The sequence below is a fragment of the Cyprinodon tularosa genome, unplaced genomic scaffold (genome assembly GCF_016077235.1).
Source record: "Cyprinodon tularosa strain WSP-4 unplaced genomic scaffold, ASM1607723v1 ctg182, whole genome shotgun sequence".
Taxonomy (NCBI): Eukaryota; Metazoa; Chordata; class Actinopteri; order Cyprinodontiformes; family Cyprinodontidae; genus Cyprinodon; species Cyprinodon tularosa.
In genome coordinates, this window is record NW_024038624.1 from 327371 (window position 1) to 346604 (window position 19234).

The window sequence follows — 19234 nt, forward strand, 5'->3', positions numbered from 1 at the left end:
AGGCATGATCAGGACAAAAAAGGTCAATACAAAGGGCTTTCCACTGGTCGACTCAAAGGAACCAAAAGCAAATGGGACAGAAACCATCATACGGAACATGACTCAGCTTGAATAAAAACTGCCAACAGCTTGGTAAATAGAGGGACTACACCAAAAAAAAAAAAAAAATGAATGACATCCAAAATCAAAACACTCCACCTGGATCAAAGTGTTATTTGTTACAAAATAGGAGTTCATCATTAGATCTGTTCAAGTCAACCAAAAAATATGAAAAAGAAAAGTTCAAAATGAGAAGACGGTGCTCTGGCATGCCTAAAAGAGACAGCTGCAGTAGAAACCAGCTCTTTCATCTTGAGAATTTGAGTTTTCTTTAACATGACTTTCCTCTCGTTACTACCCACAATTTGTTATAGTTATTGTAGTTTAACAGCAGGAAAAGAACAATTTCTCCGAAGGCTTGTTTGTTATGCTAGACAGATCCCTGTATCAGACCTCAGTATTCCCCATGGCTGAGCGCCTCACTAAGGGATTCAGATTCATGTGTTTCACATAAACCTTAACTTAGCCGCATAGAGCTTAAATATTTATTCAGTCAAGAAAACATATTTTAAGACAAAGGTACTCCTAAATTAATGCAAAAATCAGTTTTCAAATTGGGATTTGAGTTATTGAGTGGCAAAAAAACAAAACCATTTTGGTCTGTTGTTAAAACATAAAAAGCTTCATAGTTTAACCAAATTAACAGTCCAGATTTAAGAAATGTGTGCTTAGTTTGACCAGTGGTGTGGAGAATTTTTGACCCAGGGGCCAAAACACACACACACACACACACACACACACACACACACACACACACACACACACACACACACACACACACAAAGTACTTAGAAGTAAAGTACCGGTACATAGAAAGTCCATCATCATCCAACCGCAAAGGTGGCGGTGGTGGAGTCTTTGCTGAACAATAAATATGTGTTTTATCAGAGAATAATGCTAATGAAGCAGATCAACAGTCTTTAACACACCTGTAGCTGTTCCTAAAATAAAAATACGGTATCTGAGGGCTTTGAAACTACAGTTTCTTACGTAAACTCTGTATGCGGTAAATTACTTTTTCATATTAGTCAAGCTGGTTTGGATTAATTTGAAAACCTTTTTTCAGGTTATCTTCTGGTTTTAAATTGATCTTAATGAGTAAAAAAGGATATAAAATGTTAATGATGCGATACTGATTTCATGTGGTTTTGCATTAAGATCATGCAGCAGGGCATACCAAGTGTTTCTGAGTTATTATTAATCAAACTGTTTATTTTTAACACAAATATCCTACATTTAGTAGCACCACAGCCGCACTCTGATTTATAGCTACTTAAAATCAATCCCTGTGAGCTGACGTCAGATGGAGAACACTTTTGAAGGTAGCTCAACATTCTACAATGGAGCTGGATGAATGTGATGAATGTTCCAGAACAACTAATCTGGAACTGGTCTGCGTCACTGAACCATCAGCCAGTTCAATTTCAGATAGGGACGTTGAGAAATACAGAAACATCACAGCTTACAGGTCAGAACCATCCACATTGGACCTCTAGCCTACAGAGTCAGACTCTGAGCCGGATGGTGTAAGCTAATATGACCGCAGCAGCCCCAGTTGAAAATCTCTGGTACAAATAGTATATCCAGTTATTTCTTTATAAAATATTAATAATATTCATAATACCATACTTTAAATGTACATGACTTTCAAATGAGTCCTCCTAAATTCATAAAGATATAGCTAGCAACCCCACCTGTCCTTCACTGCCAGGGTTGTCAAATCTGCCTGTTTCCAGCTTAAAAGCACTACACCCACCTCAACAAAAAACACAACATAAATTCATCTGAACCATCTGTTGAAACCACAGACCTAGAACACACCTAATACCGAACAGACAGTCATGTTATTACTAAAAAGTTCGCCTGTGACTGTGGTATGATCTAAGTTCCGAATCTGCCTCCAGTTTCTTTCTATTTAAAAAAAATCATCTTGTTTCGGATATGGCATTAGAAGTGAAGTGCTGGGAGCAACATCGGCAGGTTCTCAATAACAATCCGTCTTGTGTCAGAGTCCCCCAGGGGGAACGCTGTGTGTACGACTGTTAGCAGCTGCTCACGGTAGTTTTTCACTGAACGAGAAACGAGTCTTTTAATGTGGGAACAAGACGAAAAACACCTTCTGAAAATGTTCCAAGCACAGAATAGACACCATGGAGTGCTTCAACTTCTCCCGATCTCATCCGACCTGCTTCATCTGATTTTGAAGGCAGCTCATGGTCCTTAGGGAACTTAAATAAGCTGACGACATCCTTATGGGGGTTGAAGGAAAAAGCTGCAACACATCGCAAAGGCAGAGCTGTACCTGAATCCCTTAAAAACCTCCCAGCTGTCGATAAGAATACCACTGTTCCAACTCTCATTCATTCTATCGTCACTCCTAAGTCACTGAGCAGCGCTGGGGTCCTCCGAAAGGCAAATGTTTTTTTATTAAAAAACAATTTTATGCCGGTGCCTATGAAATTATTACATTGATCATCGGTATTAATGTTTTGGTCAATAAAAAATACTAGAGAACGTCAATATCGTGTCATCATCACTTTAAAACCAAAAAAACCCCGAAAAGATCTAAAAGCACAACTACACTAGAAACAAGGATATGATTTTTAAAAACCTATTTTACAGAAGTAAAGCAACCATTTTAATGACATTTTATTTAAAAAAGAAAAAAACTGGAAAGATGATAATAAAAAGCATAAAAAACAATGAAACCAGGAACTATCTAGCCATTCAGAAGTGGAGTGATAGTAAACAGTGGGGTGGGGGTATTTATGACTCTTTGTGTTGGGATGAAAACAACAAGAACAACAAAAGTCCAAAATAAAGACGGCAATAAAATACAAAAATAATCAGAGTTGTGTTTGCCTTTGAATCTTAAATAACCAAGAAGTTACAAAAAAAGAGAAAACAAAGCAAAAAATACCGCAGTCCAATGTGTAACCTCCATCTTTATGTCAAAGATGCAGCTTTTTCTATCGTACCTGGAAAGTGAAACTACAACATCTGCAATCAGACAAGCTTTAATTTAGACTAATGAAATGAAATATATCCGTATTGAAATATTTCCGCATACATATTACTCTCTTCATGTGTTCTGGTCTGATGTTTGTGTTGCAAACTGATGTTTTATCTATTGAAAAAACACAATCCTGCTTCTCAGTGTGAAAGAGCTAGTTTCCTCCACCAGCATGCTCCTAAAACCTAAAACCTCACCAACCTTCCCACTACACTGAATAATGGAGAGCGGTCGTAAAAGGGATCCTGGCCTTTGCTGGAGCCTCGGCAGAGCTCTCCAACATCATCATCATCATCATCATCATCATCATCTTCTGCCCCGAGCTCCAAGCACGGGTCATCCAAAAAGATATCATCATCCAGGTCTTCCAATTCCTCCAACTCCTCCTCCTCCCCTCGACCCTCCCTCTGCGAGTCAGCCAGCTCAGTAATTTCAGAGGTGGAAAGGGTCGGGGACGGGGTAGGGTCACTCATGCGCTCGCTCATGCACGTGTTGAAAATGGGATTTCTGGTGCAGCCAGAAACATGGGAACTAAGTTAGTACAGTTGGATAGAAAGCATTTTGGAGATAAACGGACTGGAGCACAGGAAGACACTTTTTACTGATCAAATGGAGAGAAGAGAACATACAGCTGAAACACAGAGAGGTCTGAGAGGAAAAAGGAAGCGTCCGGCTGTGAAGCAGAGAATCACCTCACTGACATTGTTTTCTATAACTTCTTGATGGGTAACAGAATGTTGCTGCTTAACTTAACCTGTTTATAAAAAGGCAAAGATGTCCTGCAACAAGTAGTCTACAACCTGATATAAGCAGTTCCAACATTTCCAGGTAGAAATGTAAAAGTCCACACTTGTTCTTGGTCCTTTTTAAAATTTAGAATAGAAAAGCTTGTATAGACATGAAGACAGGAAAGACAGAAGGATGGAGAGAAAAGGAAGGGAAATGATATGCATGGAATGAAGGGAGGAGTCCCCAGTGAGTGGTGGATGGAAAGTAGGGAAGACACCAAGGACAGAATGTTAGGAAGACACGGGAAAGGACAAAGTAAACGAAAAGAAGAAGAAGGACATGAGAAAAGCACAAGGAAAAGAAGACAGGAAAGAGAAAAGGAACCAATTGAGGTACCGCATAAGGAGGGAAGTAAAATATGACAAATGCAAGAGAGAAAAGACAAGAAGCAAAGGAAGCAAAGGCAGGAGGGAGAGAAAACATGATAGCACAATAGAGAGGAAGAGAGAAGGAGGGAAGATTGAAGAGGGAAGGACAGAAATACGAAAGATAGGAAGGAAAGAGGGAAAGGCAAAGAAAGGACAGAGGAAAGGAAACAGAAAGGAAGATTGGGCAGAAGTACTTAAACGAAAGCAAGGACACAATAGAGGAAGGAAAAGGGGCAGGAGATGAGCAGGAAATATAAACAGGATATTAGGAAGGAGGAGATTTTTTAAAACTAAATATGGAAGGAAATTTCCCCTTTGAAGTATTTTTTTCTACAGCTTATCTTTATATGTCTTTCTATAAATTTTTATAGTTACCTGTACAAGCAAAAAGCTTATATGTTTATTTGTGCATCATAAGAATAATCACATAAAGCTAATTTAATTAAAAGACAAAAACTGAGCAAAGCATCAGTAAAATTTACAATCATCTGTGGGCATGAATATTTCTCACCTCATTCCTGCTTATTTTAACCAAATCATAAAAAAAAATGAAAGAAATAATCCAATTCCCCTCAGAAATGAGACAGAATGAAGCTAGCCCTTAGTATCCATTGGTCTGACGAGTTGGGACCAACTTTTGTGACAAGATGTTAAGTGTTTAGTGGAGGATGCTCAGTATTTACCTGCCAACCAGCCTGAACCATGGGAAGCGATCATAAAAAGGGTCGCCTCTTGTCATGACATTTTCACCTTCATCTGTGGCATTGTTGGGTACATCAGCAGCACGGTCGTACATCTCCCGCATGAGCTCCAGCCTTTGCCTGCAGGAAGTTGACATGGGTAACGATTATAACAACTTCTCTGCTGTAAAACAAAGCAACTAGTAAGAGACATAGCATTCTGTTTTTAGTTTAACGGTTTTCTAACCAAATATGGCATTTAACTTTGTGAAAAGATGCATATACTACAGTAACTGAGCGGTGCAAATGCACTGCATATACATAAACACGCAGCAAATAGAAAGTACTGGAAGCATGAAAATACAATGGGGCAAAATGCAAATGACCTGCGAACAGAGAACTGGCCACAGACACAGGAACGATGTAAACACACAGAACAAAATGGAAAGAAAAAAGGCTGCAAGTAGAAAAAAAAACAAACTGCAAGTTAAGAAAAGCTGCAAACTAGCTCTGTATTGTGAATGTGCTCCTGACCACTAGGGGGAGACGGTCTTCGATTCACATGGAAACAAATGCTTAGTAAAGACAAAATAATTTTTTTCGCGTCTTAAAAAAAATCAAAGGAACCATGCTAGCAACCAATAAAGCTAGAACATTTCAATCTATTTTTTATGGATGGATGCATGAATGGATGGCTGGATGGATAAAACCTTTTTTTTTTTTCCAATGAAGTCGGACCTAAATTAAACCGAGTAGTTATTTATCGTCTCAACCTATTATTTAATTTTTAATTCTCCATTGTTGCTTGAGCTTGTCCAATCCACTTTGACTCGCATTGAATCATGGAAACTTATGGAGCATTAAGGATACTCCACAACCATCCTTCAGATCGGAACATTTGTTTGCTGCATATGAAGGAGTTTTTAGGAGGATTTGTGGATTGGGATAGTGCCTGTCATAAGTCTGCAAATGCAGCAATCGCAGAAGGTAGTCCCTGGATTGCGACAAACCAAACAAAACATAGGCTGTGTCCGAACATCTGCCCTAATACCTATATAAGGCACTATATAGTGGTTACGCCATTTTAGATAAATGTTCACACCTCTAGAGCAAAGGTAAGTAAAAATCATTGGGATCTGAATGAATAAAGTCAACAACATGAAAAGGTCCTTAGACATTTTTAATTATAATCTGTTAATTTAAACAGCATATAACAGTAAATAAAATGCAGGTGTTTATGTATCCAAGTTATACATTGATTTTTTTTAAAGAAAAAATTTTTTTTTTTAAATAGAATGTTTTTCAATTTTAAAATCTGAATTGTTTTTGAAGTAGAGAACAACAATCTTTCAGTTTGGTATACAGATAATTTCTTGACTCAATATTTTTATAAAACTTGAACTGCCTGTTTTTTTTTTCTTTCTTTCTTTTTAATGGCTTAAAGAGAGCAGTGGGCTTTATGCTGCCCTCCAATGCTTTAAACCTTGATTGATACTTATTTTGATTCTGTTCATGGTGGAGAATCCTGCTTCACAGCAGCAGGTTGAGCCAAACATACTCAAAATGTGCAGGGTCATCTTTCAGCATACCATTGCACTTTTTTTTCACTAGTTCACAACGCTTCTTCCAGCAGTCCACACTTTCTCAGCTCTCTTTTTCTCATCGTCTTCTCCTTCTTTCCCATCACCCGGCTTGACACAGGTTTGCCTGCTGTTACCAAAAGTAGCAGCAGCAGTAACCCTGACTGACAGCAGCTTATTGGCTAATTTGACATTGGCTAATTTGTATCACGTGCAGCGTGGTGCCGGACACTCGGGAGAGCTTTACCATGTTATCAGGAGAAGCGGCGCAAGTGAAGTTAGTCATCAGACAACATGCAGTAATTTATATGATTAGCAAGCAGGTGGGTCTGGATCCATATCCCAATATGCTAATCCGTGACCTCTGGTCTAGAGCATGAAAAAGTAGTAGACTTGAGATTTCCCACAATGCACCGTGAAAAGAACTTTGCAACCATTAAGTCCACTATATAGTCCCAGTTCTATATAGTGATTGAGGGATTTAGGAGTTAGGGGGGACAATGCTATAGTAATGGACAATATTAGCTTACAATTGACTCCCTCTAGTGGTCTGGAGCACTTCTATTTCAAGGAGCTGGTTTGCAGCTTAACAGGCTGTAGTTTTGCGTTTTGTTTGTAAGTATCATTTCCGTATTTGCAGCGTCTTTGCATTATGGTGCTTACTATTTTTACATGAATGCATTAATTTGTATTCAATTTTAAGCACTTTTTTTCTTTGCATTCATTTTGCATGTTTGTGTATCAGTCTAACTGCTGCATTTACAAGTCTTATTTTTGTGTTTTTGTTAGGAATCCAGTTTGTGTGGGTTGTGTTTTTGTGTCTTTCTCTCCCTCCACCACCAGGTGGTGCCCTGTCCTTGTTGGTCCTCTCACACACCTGTGGCTGGTTAACTCATCACTGAGGACTATTTGAGCCATGGACTGTCACTACCTCGACGCCAGAGCGTTTGCCAGTTTTGGGTACTCTAGCCAAGCTGAGTTTTGCTGAGTCTAACTTAGTCTTTGTTTTTTCGCTGAGCCTAACCTACTTTTTGTCTTTGTCTTTTCGACAGGAACTCTTCGTGCAAGCTGGATGTTTGGCCTTCTCCCCCTGGAAGGATTGTTTGAGTCTCACACTGAGCAGGGGATAAACCTCCACAAGTTCCGTTCAAGTCCTCCTGGATTCGCAAGTGAAAGTCCACTCAATAGCTCGTCTGGGTCTAACCAAGTCTATACCTGTCCGCCCTCCAACGAGTCTCAACCTCTGGAAAAACCCACACCGACTGGATACTGAGAGGAAAGTTTTCTCCACTAACGTGAGTCCCGTTTTCTCTGTCTCTCCAAGTCATCGTTCAAAGTTCCTACAGATCCTGAACTAACCACTGATACTTCCCTTCCCTCTTCCAGTTCCGGTTCACCAGTTCACTGTGTTTCCTGAATCCAACCCCGCTGGTTTCATCAATAAACCTGTTCAAACTTTTACCCTGGTTCTCTGAGTGGTTTACTGCATGTGGTATTTGCAGCTCATTTGTACCTATAAGCCATAGTAATATACAGTTAAAATATATTTTAGTGGGTTGTGAAGGTTCTGTTTCATTTGAACAAATACAGCCTACCTTAATTTCTCTAATGTCCAGAAGTGAGTTGCTCCATTTTTTTGATCCTGGACTTCCACAGCCACAATAGTGCGAGGAAAATGTCTGTTTTCTCTGTCTTGAGTCGCCTCAGGGGGCAACAAGTCAGGAGGAAGTGGAGAGTAGAGGGTGTCTGTGAGTAACACAAACTGGAACTGGACCTGCAGGGAACACAAAGCCTCTGTTAGCTCTGATCCATGACCCAAACTATTGGCTGGGATACAAACATTTAATAAATCAATTAATCAATATATTACAAATACAAACAGGATCCACTACTAATGTGTTTGGTTTTGTCTATTTCTAAGTGAATTTTTACAGACCCTCAAGGCCCTGTACTTATTCATCACCGCCCAAATTTGGGAATCAACATATAAGCAAACACTGAGCTCAAAGGAGGAAGAAAACAGGATTATGCTGTATAGATATATATATATACCCTATATATACCTTTTTTTTGAGTTCGACACTGATGGCATTGGCCTCTTTGAGAAAAATGGCGTTTCCCCATAACAGGTCCCTGAGTGAGGTGAACTGGTAGCACCTCCACTTCCTGAAGCCCCACAGAGCCAGCTCCCTCTCCCTCTCTGTCCACTGAACTGTAAAACATTCAGGAAAGAAATAACCCTCATGTGAAAAAGAAATGTGTTAGTCACAGAAGTAATTATTAGGTCCACAAGTCATCCTGACCTTCTTCTTCAGGTTCCTCCTCTTCTTCAGTGATTTCTGGGTAACAACGGTCCACCTGCCTCTGCAGAGCTTCAAGCTTGCTTTCATAGTCCTACACAAAGAAAAATCTCATGATATCTCCATCACCTATTTAAAGATGAATTTCAAAAGATATGAGTCAGTGTGGTTTATGAAAAGGAAATAATAATCCCTGAAATAAAGCACATTTAAATCAATTTAAAATCTGTAAAAGGTGATGGTTTGAATTTCAGACACCTTAGGTGTAGGATATCGGAACTTTCAATAGAAATAAGTTTAAAAAAAAAACTACATTATACTCCTAAAAACACTCCCTCTACAGTGGTAGGTGACAACTACTCTACCAGTCTCTGCTGCTCTAGAAGATTGTTGGCCTCTTCTCTTTCTTTGCGGTACTGCTCCTCCAACTCCTGAAGCCTAAAAGAAGCACAAGACAGCGGTCAAAATAGATGTGATACAGGCAATACATCCACCCAGACTAATTCATCTTTACTTTTTCCCCACCTTTTGGCATTTTTCTAAAGCACCCATTCATTGTTTTGTCACGTTACAATCACAAACCTCTCTGTGCTTTATTTGTATTTTAATGCAACAGATAAGCATGAAGCTGTCTGTAATTGTGGAGTGAAAAGGGAAAAAAAATGTTGGTTAGAACCCTTTTTTTTGGAGAGGATTCATCAGAGAAGCTGCCAAAGAAAATGGTTCTCTAGTGAGGCTGCAGATCTACAGCTACGAGACAAGACAGTTTTTAGTGTCACTTCACAAATTACGCTTTTATAGAAGTGTTGCAAAAAGAAAGCCACAGTTTAAAGAAAGCCCTCCATGTGGAAGAAGGACCTCTGATTAGTCTGGAATGAACCTTTTTTTGCTAATGGCAGTATCACGCCTTGGGGAAGCCCCACTAAAGAGTCATAGAAATATGATGGTAAGATGGTCTATGTTAAATACAAGGTAATTCTAGCAGGAAACCTTATTAAATCTATAAAAGATTTTGGACTTAATTGGAGTTTTATCCTCCAGAGCGAAAACAACCCTTGACAAGCAGCTACAACAAGAATGGAAATGATTGTCAAGCCCTTGTCACACCTTGACAATTTAGACAGTGAATGCCTGACGTAGGGGAACATCTGGCAAAAACGCTGGGATACATTGGATAAGTTATGAGTACATCTTGGTCTAAGTTATGAGCATGCTTAAACACGTTGGCACATGTCGATATGTGGAGAATAGCGTATGCCAAACGTGGGCCATAAGTGACAGCTAAGTTATCTGATCGTTGACATACGTTAAGTGTAAGTTACTCACAAGTCATGGTGTCTAGCTTATGCAGAACTTATGCGTAACCTATTAAGAATTTATCACCATATCAACATATTTGACATATTCCAGACGACTGATGAACGTGTTTCGAAGTTAGCTACTGTTTAATGGTGCATTGGCAGGAAACCGTTCTCCTCCAGCCTGCATTCGCATCATAGGGTGAGCGAGAAGGTGAGTGTGATGGATCCTCCCTGCGTCCACACTTGTTCTTGGTCCTTTTTAAAATTTAGAATAGAAAAGCTTGTATAGACATGAAGACAGGAAAGACAGAGGGATGGAGAGAAAAGGAAGGGAGATGATATGCATGGAATGAAGGGAGGAGTCCCCAGTGAGTGGTGGATGGAAAGTAGGGAAGACACGAAGGACAGAATGTTAGGAAGACATGGGAAAGGACAAAGTAAACGAAAAGAAGAAGAAGAGCATGAGAAAAGCGCAAGGAAAAGAAGACAGGAAAGACAAAAGGAACCAATTGAGGTACCACATAAGGAGGGAAGTAAAATATGACAAATGCAAGAGAGAAAAAACAAGAAGCAAAGGAAGCGAAGGCAGGAGGGAGAGAAAACATGATAGCAAAATAGAGAGGAAGATAGAGGGAGGGAAGACTGAAGAGGGAAGGACAGAAATAAGAAAGATAGGAAGGAAGGAGGGAAAGGTGAGTGTGATGGATCCTCCCTGCGTTCACACCCACGACCACGACCAACAAACTTCCTAGCAGACATGACGCTGAATCTGCTGCGACTGCAAACCCTCTTTCTCTCTTTTTCCTTTTTCTTTTTATTTCTTCTTTTTTTGGGCGGGCGGGTGGTAAACAGCAGCTATGTGAATACCGCGATCAAATAAATCTTCTTATACAGGCCGGGCACCACAAGGACACTGGCTTGTGCTTCATTTCATGGGCATTACGATGCCGTGCGTAAGGCTCAAGTTAGGCTGTCATTTGACGTATGATCTGGACTTGTTATGAATACACTATGCATACATCCAAAATTGAAAAAATACATAGAAAATTCAGCGTTTTAGGAGATTCTGGGACGTCTGGCATACGCTGGCTAAACCGTCAAGGTGTGACAGGGCCCTCATCAGAGCAGATTTTCATTTTGGAATGACTCAGTTAAAGTCTGGCTAAAACTCAATTAAAAATCTGCAGCATAACTAAAGAAAGATATGCAGACATCAACTCTGAGTGACTTTCAGCTATTTTTTAAAGAGGAGGAGTTTGAAATATCAGACCGGTGTTGACTTGCAGCTGTTATTGCAGCAAATAGAACCTCTGCCCTGTGAGGATAATCGGGTATATCCTATCCTATACCTTAAACCAATGCTTAGTGTTTTCTTTCTGCGTCACATTTATGCACTTCTCTGTGTGGAAGAATATCACATAAAAGCCCAGCATCATAGATTAAAGTCTGTAATTGTAACTTGAAAGGAGTTAAATACTTCCAAGAGGCATTTGTCTAATACATCTGCTGTTTGTGGTACCTCTGTTCCATTTCCTGTTTCATGTCAATGCCCTGCTTGTCCAACAGCTCTCTCTGTGCAAACGCCCAGTCGACGGGCTCAGCAGGGGTTTCTGCGCAGGGAGTCCTTTCCCTTTCAGCCCTGGCCTGCTCAGGGTGGTTAAACCGGAACACATGGCTTTTCCCCAGGATTATGCGGTTTCCTTTTATGGTAATACACATCAGTAAAATTAAGCAAAATCATATCTTACGACAGAAGAGGCAGTAGGACACAGTCAGCCTGTATTCTGACCTGACTTCAGCACTGTTGGCTCCGTCACTCTCTTCCCATTGACGTAGGTCTCAGCTCCCTCACATGGATCTAGGACAACTGCTGCTCAGTAACACGGAGAGAGATTTGATGTTACAGCAGTTATGAACTCTTAAGAATAAGCTATTTAAACCCAGAATGATATACTGACTTTCCCCCGATGGACCAGAAGATCTTGTAAAGGTGCAGTGCTCATCATTGATGAAATGACCGCTGAGGACAATGTCTTGACGGCTGCTGGCGTCCAAACGGCCCACCCTGGATGCCAAATAAAACAAAAAGTTATCCCTACTTTTTCCAAAAAAAAAAAAAAATCGTATTTAACTGAATGAGGTTATCTGACCTGGTGATTCCTTCTTTAATGTAGTACAGCAAGCACTCAGACATTAAGGGGTCCTCATTCAGATTCACCAAATGAGGCGTCTGACAAAGAAAAAGAACAAACTTATTGATTGGAAGCTGGTGTTAAACCATTTAGTTTCCATATGGTAGGCTAAAAAAATCAATACCAGCTCAAAGCCAACAGTTGACCTCACTCCCAAGTGTTTACTGTGGATTTTTAGATATTGACTCCAGACAAACTGTTCAGAAAACACTAAAATGGGGATATAACCATTATCTTTCCCACCATCTTTACACCCATCCTCCTCATCATCAGCATCATCGGTGAGGAAAGTGTTTAAGGTATAATCCCTAATATCATCTGACATGCCAATACCCTCGGCTTATAGAGACCCTCACAGCACTCAGAAGGGAGACACACCACAGAGCAACAAACCTCATTAGGAGAGAACAGACCAACTGTGTCAATAAACACAGGCTGGGGCTTTCTGGTGCAATCAGAGGGCTTGGGGGTAAATAAGTAAGCATTTAACTGATTAATTTAAAAGAGAAATGCTTTGTTATGAAAAAAGGGTCTGGAGATGTGTTACATGATTATGCGTTTACCTTCTTAGGAGAGAATACCCCAACAGTGCCACCATCTTCACGTATTGCAACACCCATTTCTGCTAGTAGCGCCTCTCTGTGGGAACAATAAGAGGATTGAAACAATCTGCTAAATATTTTCACTGTTTTTTACAGCTAAAAAGCTACAAACTGTGTCAAATTTTGTGCTCAACCTCAACCAGTAGAGGGAGCTCTTCTGAGGTGCAGGTCCACATTTTAAAGATGAAGGACAATTAGAACTGGAAAAAAATTCTTCACTGCCCAAGGTGGAATCAGCAGAAGTATATATATTTATTAGGGTTGCACCGATTTGTAGGTTGGCCGATAAATCAGCCTCTATTTCCTTAATTTTAGTGTTGCTGATTGGCTGATGCCTCTGCAAGGGGCTGAAAATCAGCCACAGTTAATGCTTTAAATTTTTCATATACATTTAAAAAAATTATTGTGTGCATTTATAAGAACTTTATATTGTTTCACATGTATTGAATTTTCAATTCTTTTTTTTTACAGTGATCTTATAAAAACTGATAAAGAGAAAATATCAGCATCTGCCAAAATCAGGATCGCTGAGTCCCTTTTCAAATATCAGTCATGGGTGAATGGTCAGGAAACTGCAATCAGTACATTCTTAATATTAACATATACATATGTAGAGATATACAGGTGCTGGTCATAAAATTAGAATATCATGAAAAAGTAGATTGATTTCAGTAATTCCATTTAAAAAGTGAAACTTGTATATTATATTCATACATTACATACAAACTCATATATTTCAGATGTTTATTTTGTTTAATTTTGATGATTACAAATGACAACAAATGAAAATCTCAAATTCATCATATCAGAAAATTAGAATATTACTGAAGACCAATAAAAACAAAGGATTTATAGAAATGTTGGCCAACTGAAAAGTATGAGCATGTACAGCACGCAGTATTTAGTTGGGCCTCCTTTGGCCTGTATTACTGCAGCAATGCGGCGTGGCATGGAGTCGATCAGTCTGTGGCACTGCTCTGGTGTTATGATAGCCCAGGTTGCTCTAATAGTGGCTTTTAGCTCTTCTGAATTGTTGGGTCTGGTGTATTGCATCTTCTTCTTCACAATACCCCATAGATTTTCTATGGGGTTAAGGTCAGGAGAGTTTGCTGGCCAATTAAGAACAGGGATACCATGGTCCTTCAACCAGGTACTGGTAGCTTTGGCACTGTGTGCAGGTGCCAAGTCCTGTTGGAAAATGAAATCTGCATCTCCAAAAAGTTGGTCAGCTGCAGGAAGCATGAAGTGCTCTAAAACTTCCTGGTATGTGGCTGCGTTGACCCTGGACCTCAGAAAACACAATGGACCAACACCAGCAGATGACATGGCACCCCAAACCATCACTGACTGTGGAAACTTTACACTGGACTTCAAGCAACGTGGATGAAGTGCCTCTCTTCTTTTCCTCCAGACTCTGGGACCTTGATTTCCAAAGGAAATGCAAAATTTACTTTCATCAGAGAACATGACTTTGGACCACTCACCAGCAGTCCAGTCCTGTTTCTCTTTAGCCCAGGCAAGACGCTTCTGACGCTGTCTGTGGTTCAAGAGTGGCTTGACACAAGGAATGCGACAGCAGAAACCCATGTCTTTCATACGTCTGTGTGTGGTGGTTCTTGAAGCACTCACTCCAGCTGCAGTCCACTCTTTGTGAATCTCCCCCACATTTTTGAATGGGTTTTGTTTCACAATCCTCTCCAGGGTGCGGTTATCTCTCTTGCTTGTACACTTTTTTCGACCACATCTTTTCCTTCCCTTCGCCTCTCTATTAATGTGCTTGGACACTGAGCTCTGTGAACAGCCAGCCTCTTTAGCGATGACCTTTTGTGTCTTGCCCTCCTTGTGCAAGGTGTCGATGGTCGTCTTTTGGACAACTGTCAAGTCAGCAGTCTTCCCCATGATTGTGTAGCCTATAGAACTAGACTGAAAGACCATTTAAAGGCTTTTGCAGGTGGTTTGAGTTAATTAGCTGATTAGAGTGTGGCACCAGGGGCCATCAATTTTGAACCTTTTCACAATATTCTAATTTTCTGATATGATGAATTTGAGATTTTCATTTGTTGTCATTTGTAATCATCAAAATTAAACAAAATAAACATCTGAAATATATGAGTTTGTATGTAATGTATGAATATAATATACAAGTTTCACTTTTTAAATGGAATTACTTAAATCAATCTACTTTTTCATGATATTCTAATTTTATGACCAGCACCTGTATTAGGGCTGCCATTTTTGCTGGTTTCTGCTAAGAACTTTGAAAGCATCTTGACGAGTGCTTGTTGGTGTGCGGGAGGGACGGTTTAATAGTTTGCACAATACGTAATTGATTGGTGCCAGCATGGATGCCGCATTTATTAAATTTAGTACTCCTAGTCAGCTAAGTGAATTTGACTGTAAATGTTATGAAAATATCACCTACATTTTTTCCACCTGAATTTTAAGCTAATTTTGAGTTTTACTCAAACGTTATAAAGCTAAGGATTTTCACAAGTCATGCAGAAAGCACACACATTATGAGGTTTGTGAGTTCTGCAACTTCATATTGCAGAAAATGTTAGGATGATCAATGGATATAAAGGTGTAATTACTAACAGTAGACACTTGCATGATGAAGTGATGTTTAAAAGGGCTCCAGCCTTTTCCATTTGTTTGTTAAATTAGCTCCAACTATCTTACCTTTCCATTCTAATGGCTTCCGTCCTGCGGAGCTTCTCTTCCCAGGTCTCATTCAGTTCAGCAATTATTTTCTCAGTTTCCTGACATTTAGAAACAAAAAGGGCAAATAAGAGGATTGTCAAGTAAATGTTGCCTTAATTTTTCTCCTCTGTTTGCATTAATATGTTGGTTATAAAAAGAACAAACAAATAAACTCTAACCATGGCTTTCTTATAACATCTGAAATAGGTCTACATATAACCAACTGAGTGCAACTTCCAGGTGTGCTCTCACCTTCAGCCTTTCGATGGCCTCCTCGCTGCCTGGGCTGAACATGATGCGGTCATGTAGACTGGCGATAGAGCCGGCACGGCTGGACAAGGCAGAGAGGGATGGCGATGGGCTCATCCCAGTCATGGCATTGGTCACTGTGAAAAAATCATCCCTTTGATTCACAGCTTGGCCTACATCGTTATTGTTCTTGTAATTGGATATGTCTGTCAGGGTTAGGACATTGGGGTTGGGATTGTCCATAACAGAAAGCAACAGAAAGAAGACGAGGAGAAATAAAAGGACGAGAAGAGAGGAAGAGCGGAAACGGAAGAAAATACATGGCTTCAAACACACATTACTTAGTGTGATAGGAAAAGTCTGAATAAAAGCGACGACAAGGAAGCTGCACACAGAACTTATCAACTTAAATAATGAAACAAACAGGCCAACCAGCCGCTGCAGAGCTAACAGAGAACATCGGATTTTACAAAGCTGTAAGCAGAACAACATTCAGAATGAAAAAAATGGTTCACCTTAACGTGCTTTTTAAATAAAGATACTATTATCTGGAATAAAGTATTTTTTTTATTAATAGTAGGAGTCAAATAATGCATTTAACTTGAAAGATGAAGCCCTTTACGATATGAGAACAAAATGTGAATCTGCATTATAATGGGAAAAATGTAACTCTCCTTTTTTGGCATAAAGGGTTAAGATTTCACCAATCATTATCTGTAAAAATCAGAGTGGAATAAACCCAACCAGGGATTTCTTTAGATTTATCCAACTCTAAGCTCCTAAAAATACAATGGAAGAAAAATCAATGCAAACACCTCTTTTTGTATTCTTCCAATAGATTAATCACTTCATAATTATTCCAAGCTGAGAAATATTTGTTAGTGTAAAATTATCCAGTAGATATTCAATGAGTCATAGCATTTTGAGTTTTTAACAGTAAATAATCAGACTGAATAGCGCTTTATAAGATTTAGAGGCTGTGATGCAAATGCTTACTTCACAGTAACAATTGCTAGGAGGCTATGCTACAATATTCAGTATCACCAGCAGTGTCGGGTGGCTAATAGGAGAAGCAAGAGAGCCGCCATTACCGTTCACTATTTTTCACATTCAAATAATCAACTATTACTGACAGTTCCTCGAACTCGACTTAAGAGGAAAGGAGATCGGGCCTTCTCTGTTGTTGTTGCTCCAATTCAGTGGAACCATTTGCCTCTTCAAATTAAATCTGCACACAGCCTGGATCATTTTTAATAACTTCTTAAAACTTATTTTTATTCTTCGGCTTTAATTGAAGCAGTGTTTCACATTCTGTTTTGTTAATTGGTGTTGTTGTCTTTCCTGTAAAGCACTTTGGTGCAGTTTTATACCTGTTTTTAAAGTGCTATATAAATAAATTTGACATTGACATTACTCTTAAAAAAAGACTAGTACTAGTACTAATAAAATTCTGAAATCAGACATTTTTAGCTGTGTTAGATAAATATTTTACTGTTATTTTGTTTGTCAAAAATATTAGATGGATGACGTATTTCCGCCTTGTGGCACTAAAATCGATAGACTCTTGTTAGAAATTGTACATGCGCAGTAATTCCTCTTCAGTACAAGCGATAGGATCATCCTGAGGGCAGCTCCTCTGCACTGAGCTGAAAGCAACTTGATTTACCACCACTTCCGCCATGGAGCCTTTATAAATTCAAGGGCCTAATAGTTTGATATTAAGCCTAAACTTTAACCTTGTTGAGATGAAAAAAAGTGATCTGAATAGTTGGTGAGGTCCAAAGTGTTAATTTTCAGGAACATGCAGTATTATTTTTGAAGGTTTGAATGTCATTAAAACAGAGGCACACAAAAAATACAACCTCTGCTGATGATCATTTTCCTTTAGTGTCTGAATACGTACTGGATAAGAGTAAATTGCTAATTGCTATTGCTAATACTGGTTTATGCTAGATAAAAGATGGAACATCACTTTCTGACTTGTTCAAACACACTTACACATGTCTGAATTCATTCATAGATCCAAGTTTAAACTTTAAATAAACATGAGTTGGAAAAGAAATGTTGAGCTGCAAATATATGGAAAACCAGAGTTTTTTTTTCTGTTAATTTTAAAATTTTCTAAAATTATCTATTTTGTGGATATTTGGATGGCTTGGCATGCTGTAGCACTATGGTGGGTGAACGCTAACAAAGTCTACAAAAACATGCTTTAGCTTCTTGCAGGGTGGGGGATATAGCGTAGCATAACACATACTGCTAAATTCACAGATTTGGCTCCAAGTGTGACTAAACTTTGTCTCAAACACCTTTTTTTAGACTTTCACAGACATCCAATCTGCCTCAAAAATGTAATGTATGCTGTTCATAACTTGCATATATTTTCTATAAGCGCCAAAACCTTTTAATATTTCAGGTTATTTTCTAGTAGTATGACTAGAAGTAGAAATATATGCAGAGCATCTACTCTGTAACTGCTGTCATGACAACAGAGTGCAACTAACTAAGTATATGACACCCATCCATCTGGACAGGCTTCAGTCTTCCAAGACCCATCAGATAATATTGTCTCTTCAGTCAATAAAGATGGGTGTTATGAAGAGAGCATACAGGATGAGATGAATACCGCAGAGGTCCAGAGAAATAAAGCTTCCCCTGACTGAATCATCATCATTTTACAGTAACTGCATTCCTCATTGTCACAGCTGTCAGGGGAGGTGGATTAAACCAGACAAACCCTGCCAGGAAATTGGTAAGCTGCATGTTTTATAGCATGGAGATTAATGACTCAGATTATATGTATCATATTGCTTTTCATATGCTTTTATATTGATAACACTAAAACTCTACCTCCTGAATGCCACCTTTATGAAGCAGTATGCAGATCTCTAAAGCGCCATTATAGCATAAATGTATCATCACCGTCAGCCTCTCCGTTTAAACACCAGCAAGCGAAATGTCGCTAAAGTATCATCGAAATAGAAAGCCTTGATTGGCTGATCATGCTGCTGCAGTGAACAATATAGCAAAAGCAACGGCCAAAATTAAGGTAAGATAATGACAAAAACACACATTTCAAACCCTCGATATCAACGCCAGTTGCTCGATAGGCTGGGAGAGGTTAAGGCAAGTTAATGGAGAGAGAGAGAGAGAGAGAGAGAGAGAGAGAAACAGGAGATAAAAATCTTCATATACATAAAAATAACCATTCAATTTAATCCTTAACCAGTCATTTCATGAAGACCGGATGTCAAATTAATGTATTTTCTTAGGTTATGATACAGTAAAATTTTCGTACAATTTATATTGTCACAACAAACCGTATTGTATTTTAGAGGGCTCTTTTAGTATTTATAGGGTT

General features: G+C 39.1%; 1 protein-coding gene across 20 annotated transcripts in view; it reads right to left on the reverse strand.

The window, feature by feature from the left end:
* kif1aa (kinesin family member 1Aa) overlaps positions 1-19234 on the reverse strand; it is a 73609-nt gene that overhangs the window by 24863 nt on the left and 29512 nt on the right. For 9 of the 20 annotated variants that reach the window (XM_038282365.1, XM_038282372.1, XM_038282363.1 and 6 more), the window contains exons 14-27: positions 18946-18984; positions 15877-16010; positions 15604-15683; positions 12886-12961; positions 12281-12360; positions 12089-12195; positions 11920-12000; positions 11650-11830; positions 9195-9267; positions 8833-8923; positions 8593-8741; positions 8125-8303; positions 4953-5090; positions 3314-3619 (exon numbers count right to left, since the gene is read on the reverse strand). In XM_038282365.1, coding sequence (XP_038138293.1) covers positions 3314-3619; positions 4953-5090; positions 8125-8303; positions 8593-8741; positions 8833-8923; positions 9195-9267; positions 11650-11830; positions 11920-12000; positions 12089-12195; positions 12281-12360; positions 12886-12961; positions 15604-15683; positions 15877-16010; positions 18946-18984 — 1714 coding nt within the window. The remainder of the gene's footprint in view (positions 1-3313; positions 3620-4952; positions 5091-8124; positions 8304-8592; positions 8742-8832; positions 8924-9194; positions 9268-11649; positions 11831-11919; positions 12001-12088; positions 12196-12280; positions 12361-12885; positions 12962-15603; positions 15684-15876; positions 16011-18945; positions 18985-19234) is intronic. The other 11 variants (XM_038282371.1, XM_038282370.1, XM_038282369.1 and 8 more) reach the window with 3 other exon arrangements.